At 62.6% G+C, this 13,365-nt stretch overlaps 4 protein-coding genes across 5 annotated transcripts; 2 read left to right on the top strand and 2 right to left on the bottom strand.

The window, feature by feature from the left end:
- Nucleotides 1-190: 190 nt before the first annotated feature.
- On the bottom strand, nt 191-3,013 carry CHLRE_16g650550v5 (uncharacterized protein). Of its 2 annotated transcripts, none has more exons than XM_043070788.1 (5): nt 2,965-3,012; nt 2,782-2,855; nt 2,124-2,252; nt 1,436-1,559; nt 191-894 (listed from the first exon to the last, which is right to left on the bottom strand). In XM_043070788.1, the coding sequence occupies exons 1-5, from the start codon at nt 2,965-2,967 to the stop codon at nt 772-774; spliced, it is 453 nt and encodes a 150-aa protein (XP_042915431.1). In that variant the 5' UTR covers nt 2,968-3,012; the 3' UTR covers nt 191-771. The 2 variants fall into 2 exon arrangements, with proteins under 2 accessions (XP_042915431.1, XP_001698246.1); XM_001698194.2 differs by having other exon boundaries at nt 505-894; nt 2,965-3,013.
- A 141-nt stretch (nt 3,014-3,154) lies between these two features.
- CHLRE_16g650500v5 (uncharacterized protein) lies at nt 3,155-7,276 on the top strand. Its single transcript, XM_043070787.1, has 7 exons — nt 3,155-3,532; nt 3,970-4,094; nt 5,013-5,140; nt 5,529-5,681; nt 6,026-6,113; nt 6,443-6,514; nt 6,815-7,276. The coding sequence occupies exons 1-7, from the start codon at nt 3,256-3,258 to the stop codon at nt 6,863-6,865; spliced, it is 894 nt and encodes a 297-aa protein (XP_042915430.1). The 5' UTR covers nt 3,155-3,255; the 3' UTR covers nt 6,866-7,276.
- A 46-nt stretch (nt 7,277-7,322) lies between these two features.
- On the top strand, nt 7,323-10,082 carry CHLRE_16g650450v5 (uncharacterized protein). Its single transcript, XM_001698114.2, has 6 exons — nt 7,323-7,476; nt 7,545-7,709; nt 8,086-8,217; nt 8,596-8,757; nt 9,130-9,165; nt 9,496-10,082. The coding sequence occupies exons 1-6, from the start codon at nt 7,453-7,455 to the stop codon at nt 9,676-9,678; spliced, it is 702 nt and encodes a 233-aa protein (XP_001698166.2). The 5' UTR covers nt 7,323-7,452; the 3' UTR covers nt 9,679-10,082.
- Nucleotides 10,083-10,360: 278 nt separating this feature from the next.
- On the bottom strand, nt 10,361-13,362 carry CHLRE_16g650425v5 (uncharacterized protein). The gene has a single exon (XM_043070786.1). It carries the CDS (start codon nt 13,330-13,332, stop codon nt 13,087-13,089), a length of 246 nt encoding a protein of 81 aa, XP_042915429.1. The 5' UTR covers nt 13,333-13,362; the 3' UTR covers nt 10,361-13,086.
- Nucleotides 13,363-13,365: the final 3 nt, after the last annotated feature.

The raw sequence follows: 13,365 nt of genomic DNA, 5'->3' as shown, positions 1-13,365 counted from the left end.
CTGCCTGCTACTGTGGCCCATCCCAACCTGGGGCCGCGCATGGGCCACAAGACGTGTGCTGGCGCAACACTGCAACAGTGCGGTGCTGTGCGGCGAGGCTGGAGCTCGCTTGCTGGGGCGGCTTGGGAGGCGGCACCGGCCTACCTCACCAGGATGCAGCCATGTCCCCGACCGATATAATGACGCGCCCGGGCTTAAGAGCTAGCGAGGCGCCCCGCGCCCGCATGAGCCTGCCGATTTCCGCGGCAAGAGATTTGCTGGATTTCTCGTAAACAGGTATGGCCTAGGTCCGTGATGTGAGGAGCTAGATAGGTTGATCCCGTCTCAGCGCAAGCCCTCTTACACCGTCCTGAGTGGTCGTCTCTTCTAGGCGCAAACTCAACACATTGCTTCGGCGTGCGGAGACGCCGCGTTGGCGAGAGCCACGGATAGCCCCAATACCGTTGGGGCATGTCGCACCCGTGGAGGGCACTGTAACTCTGTATCGGGCAGCATGCGGAAGTCTTGTCCGGCGGGTTACAAACATGCATCAGCTTTGCGGCGCCTGTTCCGCTTCATCATGTGTCATTCCCAACCTGCTTCTCATCCTGCCGCCAGCACCACGCCCGGCCTCACCTCAGGCCAGACTTTCATCACCTCGCCCTATGCCCACGCACACCTCCACCTTCAATCACCTTACATCTTCCATTACCACACATCAGCGACTAACAATTGCCAATGGCAAGCTTCCAGGCGCCCATGCAAGCACCTGCTGCTGCTGAGGCCAGTTGTTTACTCGTAGATCCAGGGCTTGGCCACGGGGGTCCACTGGGCGACGCCCTCGGGGAACCACAGGCCAATCTCGCGGGTGGCGGACTCGACCGAGTCGGAACCGTGGATCACGTTGCGGCCGACCTGCGGCCGCGGCATGTGTGCGAGATGTGTGAGGGCGCTGGTTTGCTGTCGAAATGGAGCACCCGCAAGGCGCTGCCATGGTTGGTGCTGACGTGCTGGTGGACGTGCCCCCACACCCAGGCCACGCCCGGCTATCCGCGCTGTCAGTCCCACCACCTGAGCTCCCGCCCCATTCCCACAAGCCCGCGCCCATGCCATCGACAGGTCCCGTGCACCACCGCCTGTCAGGCCCTGCCTGCTCGACCGAAAGCGCGCCAGCGCCCGGCGGCACTCCACCACGTTCGCGCCCGCAGACTCTTCGCCATAGTGCCGGGCGAGCGCCGTGTTGTCGGAGCCATCTTTCGTAACCAGTTTGTCCTTGTTACCCGGGAGCGCAGCGGGTGGCCTGGCACCCAGGGCCGCGGCGCCGGCTGTGCTCCCGCGCACCAAGGCTACAAAAGATGGCTCCAACATTACAGAGCCCGCCCGGCACTACGGCGAAGAATCCGCGGGCGAAGCCCGGTCCCGACCCCCTTCCCTCCCCGCAGATCCTCCTCCTCACCTCGATGGCGAAGTCACCGCGGATGGTGCCGGGCTCGGAGGCCAGGGGGTTGGTGGCGCCGATCATCTTGCGGCCGGTGGCCACAACGCCCTTGCCCTCCCACACCATGGCCACAACGGGGCCGCTGCGCGGGCGTGAGCGCGGAATGGATCGACAGAAACGGATGTCACCAGGAACGAGCTTCCAGTACATGGCATGATCGTTGCGATTGAAGTTACGGAGCTGGATGCAATAGGGGCACTAGGCGTCTGCCTGTGGCCCCTTGCCCTGTGCGCATTCAAATCTTGCGCTCAGCCCCCATGGCCTGCTGCCTTGGCGCTCTCATCCCACCCCGCATGCCTGGTACGGTTTGCACTAAACTTGAGCCGGCCAGCCACCTCCCCATCGCCCGTCCCTTAAATGGTGGGTCCTCTGTCTGCCCAGGCGCCGCCTCGCTATGCACACACCCAGCCCACTCCAGTTGTCCATATGCCCAGCCGCCACCTAGGGCATTCCCGTGTCCGCCTCTGGCTCCTCCTCAGTGCTCCTCCCCTCCTCTCAACCCACTGCGCCCATCTCAGCAAGATCCCCGCCGCTCCGCAGTCAACAACTGCACCTCCTGACTAGTCCCCGCTGGTCCCCGCCTCCCCTGCACACACACCCATTCTCCTGCCCCCACCCCGTGCATAATGCCGCAGCCCGCCCCCACCTGCAGATGTAGTCGACCAGGGCCGGGAAGAAGGGGCGGGCGGACAGGTCCTCGTAGTGCTTCTCAGCCAGCGACTTCTCCACGTTCATCAGCTTCAGGCCCTTGAGCGTGTAGCCGCGCTGCTCGAAGCTGTGGGTGTAGGGAGGGGAGGAGGGGTTGGGCGAGGGGGTGGAAGGAGGGACAGGCGGCGGTGAGGAAGTGCGCTGTGCAGCTCAGGCACTGAGTACGAGGAGAAGATGAAGCTGACGTGAAGACAGCTTTCGGGTAAGTAGGTGCTTGGGTAAGGGGTCGGCAGGAGCTGGGTCTGGACACAGCTGGTGCGGGCCTTGGTCTCAGAGGGTCAGGTCTGAGTCGCTGGTCTAGGACAGGTCCTGACGCCCCGCCCCGCAGAGGAGCCACGCCGCGCTATCCTTCACGAGTGTCGTCGACTCGAACCCTTGAGCTTGCACGCTCCCACCCCTGACTCTGCATGACCGACTTGGCGCTCGTCTGGACCTAGACCGCACAAAATGGCGCCAGGGCATAATTGCAAGGCGGCCGCGATACCTCGCACGCCCTGGAGGCGTGGCCCGGCCATGAGCACTCATTGTCCATAGACATTAGGGACCGATCGCGTCGCCTGGGAACTGCAGAATTGCCACGCCTGGGGTGCACTCACCGCTTGATCACCTCGCCGACCAGGCCGCGCTGGACGCCGTCAGGCTTGATCATGATGTAGCTCTGCTCGGTGGCCTGTCGGTGCAGTTGCAATGTTCAGCAATTCAGCTCGCGTCCTGCATGAACCGGCCGCGCCAGCCGACATGTGTCGCCTTAAACATAAGCAGCGCACTGGTGCGCTCACCATTTTGACGAGTTTGGAGGAGAGGAAAGTGTGGGTGTTAATGGGTGAGGGGAGATCTGGGCAAGAGCGGGCGGAGCGCTAATAGCTGCTGTTTTGCATGGGCCCGGCGAAGGTTCCATCGCAAACTCGCAAATTTGTAGCACCCATGGACAATTGCGCGTGATAGTATCCATACTAATCCCCTGCATTTCCTGCTTGAGGGTTTGCCACAGCAAGAATCGCACTCCGTGTGAGACACTCCGACATCGCGCAGCAGTCTCCCTCTTACTCCTACTAGTCTAGTCTCTTAGAATGGCGGCAACCCCTATGCGCACAGCCCTCAACCTACACCGCCCAGCCGCGGCGTCGGTTTCAGGCAGGCTGCTCCGGCAACCCGCGTGCGGTAGTTCGGCACGATGGCCGTGTGTGCGCGGCACCCACGCCGCGCGTGTTCGCGCCTCCGAGTCTGATGTGACTGAACCTAGCAGCAGCAGTAGCAGTAGCAAGTCGGCCGCAGCTCTGGGTCTGGCTGAGATTGTGTCCAAGCGCAAAGAGCGCAAAGACCTGGAGCTGGAGCTGAAGCTGGCGGGTGGGGCGGGCGGGGGGGCGAGGAACGAGGGAAGCGGGGCGGGGGCGGCACGAGGGGTTGGGTTTCAGGCGTGGCGCACAGCGGCATGCGAAGTGAACAGAAAAGGGGCAAGCCAGGTCGCGCACGTGACTTGACAACCATACGGGGCAAAGCATGGTAGGAGCCGAAGGCTTAGACACGCACCATACCAGTACCGGACTGCGGCACCAGCACCCTTACCTACCTGCATCACCCCACTGCAGCGGCGGCAGTGGCGACAGGCGGCACCGTGGCCCACGTGCCTGTACCAGGTCTGCCGTGCCTTCCCCAACCCGCGTCAGCCCCACCCCACACACCAGATCCTGACCTGCCCCCATCCCCCGCCTCAACTCCAAAGCCCTTCTCCCATCCCTTGCCTCAACTCCTCCCCCAAACCCCGCCCTCTCCCCCACCCACAGTCAAGGGTGAGAACTATGGCGAGGCTGCCCGACTGAAGGCGGCCCTGGCAGCCCTGGACGCCACTGACCCGGTGGCTCAGGCCAAGGCGGCGCTGGAGGCGGCAATCAGGGAGGAGCGCTACCAGGTGGGCGGAGTGGAGAAGGCGGGGTGGAGAAGGGGGGCTGTAGATACCAGCCCAAACTAAACAGGACCCAGCGCAAAAGAGCGAGGACAAGAGCGTGGACAGCGGAGCGGGGGGGAGAAGGCGTAACTCTCTCCAATTCCAACTCAAGCAAGATCCAGAACCAGAGCGCAATGAGGTTGGGGGATGAGGGAGTTGGATGCAGGGGGCGGAGGAAGGGGAGGAGGGAATGTACGCCAGAGCCCGACAGTAGAGAGAAGGAGAGGAGGGGAGTGCAAGCACGGGGGCGTCCATGAAAGACTGGATGGGACAGGCCTTGAGACAGTGTGCGGACATGGAACAGGGGGAACGGCTGGCACAGAGCGCGGCGCGGAGTGCAGGGAGTGCGGTGCGGGAGCGGAGCCTTTATGCATGTGGCTGATGACGGGGTGCAGCCGACTTTGCAGCCAGGGGCGGGGCAGCTGGGCGCCGAGGTGGCCGCCGGCATTGCGTATGGTGCACCTAGCCGCTGGGGGCCTGGGGCCGGGCGTGCCAGGGTGTGTTGCAGTGGGTGTGGTGCCGCTGTACCAGGGGGGAAGATGGGGGGGTCCGAGGGCGCAGCGAGGAGGAGGCGAGCAAGGAAGGAATCTGCCTGAGATCCCAGAGGGGTCTTGCGGTCAGCTGGCTGCAAGGTGTGCAGGCGGATGCTTTCTTTCTCCACCCCTTGGTTAGCACCAAGGGCTGCAATCCTGGGTCTTCTCTCTCCCACAACCCCCCACCCCCACACCCACACCCACATTACCACCCCCACCACACCCACCACCACCACTTCCCCGCCACTCCCCGACTCCACTCCCCCCCCCTACCGTCTACCACTTCCTTTACTAATCATGAATGTAACCCCCCCCCACTCCCCACTCATCGCCCGCACCCCCTCGACAGGACGCGGCGCGGCACCAGGCCCAGATCAAGGCCCTGGAGGCGGAGCTGGGCCCCGCGGCGCTGGAGTGCGGCCTGCTGTCCACCAGCAGCACGGCGGTCACACACGGCGTGCGGGTGCAGGTGCAGAGGTGGGCAGCGGGTTGGCGAGGGGGGGGGGGCGGGGGAGGGATGGGGGAGATGGGAATGGTGTGTGCTCATGCCGTCGCGGCGTAAATGCATCGGCGTCAAGAGGACCAACAGCGCCAAAGGCAAGCCCAGCTGCGGGATCCGGGACTGCTCATGGTCCAGCGTATGTGCTGCTTTGTCAGTCGGGCATCCAAAACTTGCAGCCTTGCCCCACACCTTCCGCCAACCCACTGACCCCCCCACACACACACACACACACATATACACCTGCCACCCCCCTGCATACAAAGCGATCGCATGAATGGCCACCCCCACCGTCGACCGCTTCCTCAACTCAACATATGTGTAACCCCACCCCCGCCTCCTACGTCCCGCCCCACCTGTCCGCAGCTTCTTCCTGCCCACCAAGTCCTCTCCCAGCCAGGGCCGCTACATGTTCGCCTACCACATCACCCTGCACAACGACAACACAGAAACCATCGTGCAGCTGCGCAACCGGCACTGGGTCATCATGGACGGGCGGGGCAAGACCGAGGAGGTCAGGTGCGTGCTGCGGGGTTGGGTGGGGAGGGGTTGGGTGGGCACGTGCGGAAAGCCAGAGCTGCAATTTCGGTTGAGCAGCAAAAGACACGAGGGTGCGGTTGGCTCTCGACAGCACTGCGGTGCGGCGCGGTGCTGTGTTCACACCTTGACATATAGCGGGCCCGGTGCTGACCGAGAGCGCAGAGGAGGACATGTTCAAGCGTAGGGGTTGGGCAGGGGCTTGGGCAGGAGGACGCTGTGCCCCCTGTCATTGGGCTCGGGTCCCAAAACTGGAAACGCAACTTCTTGCGCGTGATGCCCTGCTCCCTACACGCCGCTCCGCCCTCCGCCCCGCCCTCCTGCAGGGGCCCGGGGGTGGTGGGTGAGCAGCCCATCCTGCTGCCGGGCAAGAGCTACGAGTACACGTCCGGGTGCGCGCTCACCACGCCGCAGGTGAGGAGGGAGGTTGTACATACCAGCCCGAAGTAAACCACAATAGCGGAGCGCAGGCACAAGCGACAAACGCAAGTGATAATACTTAAGGGAGGAGCTTCGGGCTGGGGAAACGGCTGGGGAAGCGTGGTGGACACGAGCGAGGGTGTGTTGCGCTGCTCAGGAAATGAAGCAGTGTTCAGTCGATTTTGGGTTTGCACAGCGCTTACATCCTAAATCCCACTGCCCTGCCCTCCACGCTGCCCTGCCCTCCACGTTTGGTATACGGTATACTCACGGCCTTTGCCACCGCCACACACGGACACACGTCCACACGCCCACGTGCGCAGGGCTCCATGGAGGGCGAATACGGCATGGTGGTATTGGATCCCAAGGACGGCACCTGGGCTGAGACCATGGAGGCGAGTCGGGGGTCGGGGGGAAAGGGAGTGGAGGGCGGGTAGCAGGGTCGGGGTGGGGAGAGGAAGGAGGCGGAGCAAGGGAAGCAGGCGTGAAGGGGAGGAATGGGAAGCTGGTGGGGTGTAGATACCAGCCCAAACTACCGTAACCAGGATTTATGCAACAGAGCGAGGGGGGTTATCGCAATGTAGATGAGGGACCGGTGGATAGAGGCGTCGCGTTACGGCACCAGTGAGTACTGCGCTATTGGCCCTCACCATTGGTACTCATGCTCCGCAACCTCATCTTGCGATACACTGCAGGTCAAGATCGGGAAGTTCATGTTGGACGCCAAGGGCCCGCAGGCGGTGTGAGAAGCTGCCGGGGCCACTGCTGTAGGCTTCTGGTTGGGAGCTGCAAGCTGAAGAGTTTTGGGAGACGGGTGTTCCTTCTTTGATCCATAAGGAGTACTGCACACAGTACCTAGTGGCATGTGATTGCATGGGTCTGTGGGGGCTGGGGGCGAGCGATTTCCTTGTTAGAACGCTCGACGGAGTGCACAAGGAAGAGGAAGGGGCAACGATGCGGGCATGAGGAGGTCTTCCGTGTGTTTTGCTGGGCAATCACGCGCCCAAATTGTTTTGGACAACGCATTTTGATGTACTTACTACTTCGGCTTACAGCGGCTAGTCTTTTGAGTTGAAGCCGACCTGCGCATCATTTTGCCTTCGAAGCCACGCGTGTGCCGTTTTGACGAACTTGCAACATACTTGAAACATCAAGCGTAGCAGTTCATACTTCCTTCCATCTTTTTCTAACGTCACCTGTATAAATGGACGACACCGGCAGCGTTATAGACGACCTTCCGCCGCCCTCACCTAATCGATCTCTAGTTGCAACTCCAACGCCAGCGATTCCGGGGAGAACAGGGAAACTAGACTATGGGCTTCACGAATCGGCCATGCGAGTGCCGGTGCTCGATAAGGTGAGTGATGCCCGCATAGCTGACGCGCGCACGGCCACGTGAGTCTCAAGCCATACACGTCCCTGCAGGTCAAGGAGGCGCGGAAAGCGACCATCGAGTCCAAACCGGACATCCTGGGGGTGCGGGGGCCGGTGTGGAACGAGACTGTGGCCCTCAATCCAGGGAAACATCACGGGAAATTCTCCCACAACCTTCTGTCCAACACGCTCACGCCAGAGCTTATCAACAGCACGGTAGGTTGGCACGCTCAAGGGAAGCACACGGGCACGTGGGCAGCCGACCGGGGCACAGAGGGTCACGGTGCGGCCTGACTAAACGGATGGGGGCCTTGCGAATGCCTGGCACACACAGTCAAGGCCACGAGCCTAGCTGTGACCATGGGGCTCCATACCGGAATCGTCGGCTGTGGGTGCCTGAAGCGCAGGTTCTTCCTGCCGCCACTAAAGGACCGCTAAGGACCTCAGGCTGCACCCCAGGCCCGGCTGTGCCCGGGCTGGCCCAAGCAACCACTCCCTCTCCCGCCATTACCCCCCTCCCCATTGCTCTTTCTCTTTCTCATCTCCCCTCCTCTCCCCGTTTCCCCTCTTAACCGACCTCGCCTACCCACAGGACGTGCGCAAGCTGACCGGCACCACGGCGGCACGTGGCGACCCCGCCGCCGCCACGCTGGACCGCTCGCTGAGCCCGGCGGCGGGCGGCCCCAGCGGCTGGAACACCAGCACCACCCTGCCCTCCAGCAATGTGAGGGAAGGGGAGGGAGGGAGGGTTAATGCCCGAGCCCAACGGCCTAGAGGCAGGGAGTGAGGGAGCGAGAAAGAGAGCGAGGGAGCGAGAGAGGGAGCGAGGGAGGGAGGGAGCCAGGGAGGGCGCCAGGGGGCGGGGGCTCACGCTGCGGTAAGGAGGGCAACGCAGATGGGTACGGGGGGAGTGTGGCTGGATTCATGAAGGTGAAGTCAGGGATGAAGGCGCTGGCAGGCAACCACCTACCGCCATACCAACACTCCACTCGCACGCCCTACCTGTACTGCCTGCAACCACCTCACCCACATCCCCATCACCCACACCCCTCCCACCCAACCTCTCACCCTCCACCTCGCCCACCCACCACCCCTCACACAGGACCGGCAGCGGCAGCTGGAGGCGGGCCTGAACGCCTCCCTGGCGGCCACGGCGCGGCGGCGGGCCAGCCCCACGCCCCACTACGTGGACCCTGTGGCGCGCCAGACCGCCTACAGCGAGACCATACGGGCCATCAAGGCCAACAGCGGGGCGGACATGGGGGTGAGGGGGTGAGGGGTGAGGGGGTGAGGGGTGAGGGGGGGAGAGGGGGTGAGGCGGGGCGTGATGAGGTGGGGTAGGCGATCTGGCAGCCTGCTGCCCAAGCCGGAGGAGGTGGGAGGGGTGCAGGCGTGCAGGCGAGGTCGTGCTCCGACCGTGTGTATGGCACAAAGAGCCCTCCTTGTATGCAGGATTGAGGGGACAGGCTAGGGATTTGGAAGGGAGCAGGACGGGCGACAGGCACGCCAGCGGGACAAGATGGGCGCGGGTATGTGGACCTTGAGCTTTCCAGGAGTTGCCTCCCTCGGCTCAAGCCCCTCGGCTGTGTGGTCAACTTATCACTCCTGCTGCCCCCTCTGCGGCCTGGCCCCGCAGGAGCTCACGGCGCGGTACGGCCCCGACGGCGCGGAGGTGAGCGGGCGGCTGGGGGCGGCGGCGGTGGGGCAGGGCTGGTACCAGGGGGGTGCGGATGGACACGTGCTGGTGGCAGCGCGGCGACAAGGTCAGCACTCCACTCAGCCCACAACTCAGACCATACGCACGAGGCACAGGCTTGCAGGTACTGGGCGTCAAGGCGCCCAATCCCTTGAGAACTGCAACCGGCCCTTCACCCCACACTCACCCACACCTTCACTGACAACACAACCCCCACGCCTCTTCCCCACCTCCCCGCCTCCCCACCTCCCCACCTGCCCACCTCCCTACGCCTCTTCCCCACCTCCCCACCTGCCCCATCAACAGGCTATGGCCGCCATCCTCGCCATGCCCGCCAAGGAGTCGCGGCCGCGCATCCGCACCACCCGCGCCGACCTGCAGGCGGTGGCGGCGCTGGACGCCTTCAGCGCGGGGCGGGACGACGCGGAGGAGGAGGAGCAGGGAGAGGCGGTGCCGCTGTCCAGCCCCATGCCGGGAGCGGAGCGGTAGCGCGTGTGGGGGCGGGAGGGGGCGTGTGGCGGGGTGGGGGTGGGGGTGGATGGGGTGAGGGTGAGGGTGCGGGGATGTGGGTTGGTGGTGGTTGTGAGCGTGGGGGGAGGATATGGCAGGAGGCGGTGGCGGTGCGCGTGATTGGCTCGCAGTGGTGCTGGCGCTGGGGGAGTGTGCCGGCTGCCGTCTCGTAGCATCAGGGTAGCATGATTGCGGTATTACAAGAGAGGACAACCCGAGTGTGCGAGCGCACCAGGGCCATCGAATGCTGCCTGGTAGCATGGACCCGCAAGCCGCGGCGCGGTTCAGATGGTGTCGGGTGGTTGCAGGTCAGGAGCTGTGCAGCAGGTGTGGCGCATGAGCGCTGCTTTGAGCCATGGTGCCCGCTGTAATGGGATGTTCTGCACTTGTGCGCCCTCGTGTGCCGCCTTACACAAATCCACCAAGCCAGCCGTACATCTTCTGGGGTCTGGGAATCAGCTGCACCCTGCGGGACTTCACCAACCTGCCTTAACCCTGTCCCATCGCACACCAAGCCAGCCGTATAGCGTGGGCGCGTGGTCTGGCGGGTCAGAACACAACTTATGCTGGGGCCAGCCCGTGCCCACGGCCCGTGCCTGTGGAGTTGCATTCCAAGTGCATTTCCCCCTCCCCTGGATATGACGCAAGGCTCGGCAGTCTTGCTTCTCTGTGTTTACAGCATCGTCTTGCAGCAGCAGCCTTTCGCCTGCGCCGCACAGAACTGTTATTGGACTTGTGTGTGTGTCAGCACCGCCTGTACCGCGGCAGGTCTCTCGCTCGCTCTCTCAGATCAGATCACTCCTACTCAGCCCAAACGTAGTATCAAAACTTCTTGTCAATCAATCATCCAATCAAAAACACCGCGCACCAGCGAAAACACCAAGATGCAACCGATGCGCGCCCCCAGAATTACTGCGCGGGGCACCATCCACCATTGTGGCTGTAGTCTACACCAATCAACCAACACCTACCGCAACATTTCAGCAACCAAACCAACAAATTTCGGGGAATCAAAGCTACCCCCATAATGCAATTCTCCTGCACGCAGAGGGACATTTGAGCCCTTTCGACACAGCTCCAGGGCTACACCACCAACTTCACCAGATCTAGCACATGCCCAAATGAACAACTGTGCACCCCCTTGACCCGCGAATTGTTGCGGGCGCTCCGCTCAAGGTGTGTGAATGTATGTCTGTGCCGGCATCGGACCTATCGTCGCGATGCCTCGGTGTACGTAAACTTCATGCACCGGATTCCTCACACCCACACGCATCTTCAAGTGCCCCAGCCAGCCTCGTCCTCCTTTCCCACACTTGCCAGGGCCCCAGGCGCACACAGACACGGGCGTGTCAGGATCCAAGGTTTGCTCACGCCGTGTTGTGCCCTGCGCGCCTAGCCCGTGCGGTTCCCCTTTCCACACACACCGCCTGGGCACGCGACCGCAAAAGAATTGGCACGTCCATTCCACACACGTACACACCCAACGGCCCGCCCTTCGGGTGCCCGGGATGGGTCTTGCTGCCCTCGTGCCACCGTGGGGGCGCCCGCATCCACCTCCAGCCCTACAGATCAAATTTCAAGAGTTTTGCTCAAATCTACACACTGCCTTTTCTAGCAGAGGAATAAAATGGTCGAGGACGTGGTCGGCTGCCGCCAGATTGGGGCTAACCCGCATACACACGCCCCGTACAGGATGTTGTTTTGCAACCCGCCAATCCAACCACACCGTACAACAAAAGCAAACGACTGATGAACCGACCGAGGTCCTTCGCAAGGTACATACCGTAGGCGGCCCGCGCTTTAGACCCATGCGCGGCCGGGCCCGGCCCGCTCCCGCCCCGCGCCGCCCCCGCCTCTTGGGCCAGGGCGGCGTCCGAGGGGAGCACCTCCCCCTCCCGTCCCACCACATGCACAGCAGCACGATCCAATCACGTGCACACCCGCTGCCCTTCCCTACAACACACCTCCTCTTCCCAACCTCCCTCCACACTGCACCGCACAGCGAGAGGCGTGTCACAGTGCCCCAGGCCATCTCCCATGCAAGCCACTTCAAGCAGAGCCCCTAGACGAAGCCACAGCGACACACGCATCTACACAAAACCCAACCCAACTCAACCCAACCAAGCACAGACCGTTGCAACGCTACAGCCCAATCCACACACGCACACCTCGCGCTTCTTCAGGAGTCCAACGGCCCGGAGGAGTGCCCCTGAGCACCCCTCGAGCCACAGACCACACCCGCTCCTGGTCCTCGCAACGGCCTCCATCGCCCACCCGCATGACAGGCGCACCGTTGAGCTCCCGGTGCCATCCTCTTATTGCGCGCGCTCGGGGGCTTTGCGCCCCCCAGCCGTGTCGCACTCGGGCAGCTCATGCAAACCGCCATGCCAGTGCTTTAGTCCGCATTGCCAGTGCACGAGGGCGTACTTGATGGGACGAGGCCGGCACACATGCATCCACACATTCTTTCAATACTCGACTTCAACCCGATCCTATATGTTTTCAAAACCTGGTAAACAAAAACTGCGATCAAAATTCCGGCGCTCAGAGAACTGTACCGCACCGGCTGCAGGCAAGGCACAATGCTCACGTACACGCAGCGACTCCACAGTTCACGCTTTTTGCACCCACGCTCCACGCCATGCGATGGCATAAAGACGTACACATTAGTGAACAATAAGATTCCCCCGTGGCAGATGTGGCGGCGCCGCACACACATCCGCACGGGTTGCATGCTTCGAGCTCTCTCCTCGGAAAGCCATAATCGACTCCTCGTAGCCATACCGCAGCCTCCATCTCCAGCCACTTCCCTCCTCGACCCTCAATCGCCCCTCATGTGGCCCAAGCCAGCCCACACCTCCCCCACGCAACCCTCAATTCTTCTTCTCGTCAACTCCGCTACCGCAGCGTTCGTCTCATTTGCGCACATGCACCGCGCTCGCTCTTTCAAGCCGCGGTTGTCGGCACAAGCCTCTTGCGGTTGCCGTTCCCTGTGCACGACATACGTCGCCTTGCGGGACGTTGCAACCGTGACGTTGCTTCTTAGCCCCTCCCTCCCTCGCCAGCCCGGACGCAAGCTGTGACGGCTGCGCGGCCGCACGCGCGCGTTCCGTTCGGCGCACTCCCGTCTCCATAACCCCACACGTCACATTCCCCCGCGCACACGTGGTGCACTTTTTCTCGAGTGCCTGTGCACTCTCAAGCCACACACGTACCAGCGCCATTCAAGCTTGAGTCAAAGTGAGGTAATATGGGGGTAAGAAAACCGGCCATTAGGTGCCATTGTAGTATCGTGACAGCATACGGCTCTCTTCGGATAAGCCATCGTCGCCCCCAGCACAAACAGATTATGAGGCATCACCATCCAAATTGTGGGCATGATTCAATTTACGAGCGCGCTCCGGGACCAGGAAAAAACCCGAGCAGCCGCGCTGAAATAAAAACCAAGCTCGTGCCAAAAGCGACACTCCCTCTCTCTCTCTCTCGCACACACTTTCTCTCTGTTGTCTCGCACCTCTGTGTTGTTTGCAGGTTAGCGATGATCAGCCTGTATGTAGCCGTAGGAAAGTAGTAAAGCCTTGACGGATGTCGTGTCTCGTAAAAAGCGGATAGCGGTGCCGTGCCTGGGGCCATGTCTGCTCCAAGGGACCAGCGGCTTCTGCGCAC

Source organism: Chlamydomonas reinhardtii, chromosome 16 (assembly GCF_000002595.2).
Source record: "Chlamydomonas reinhardtii strain CC-503 cw92 mt+ chromosome 16, whole genome shotgun sequence".
Lineage (NCBI taxonomy): Eukaryota > Viridiplantae > Chlorophyta > Chlorophyceae > Chlamydomonadales > Chlamydomonadaceae > Chlamydomonas > Chlamydomonas reinhardtii.
Note: the sequence above shows the minus strand (reverse complement) of the source record. Positions and strands in the feature narration are given on the sequence as shown.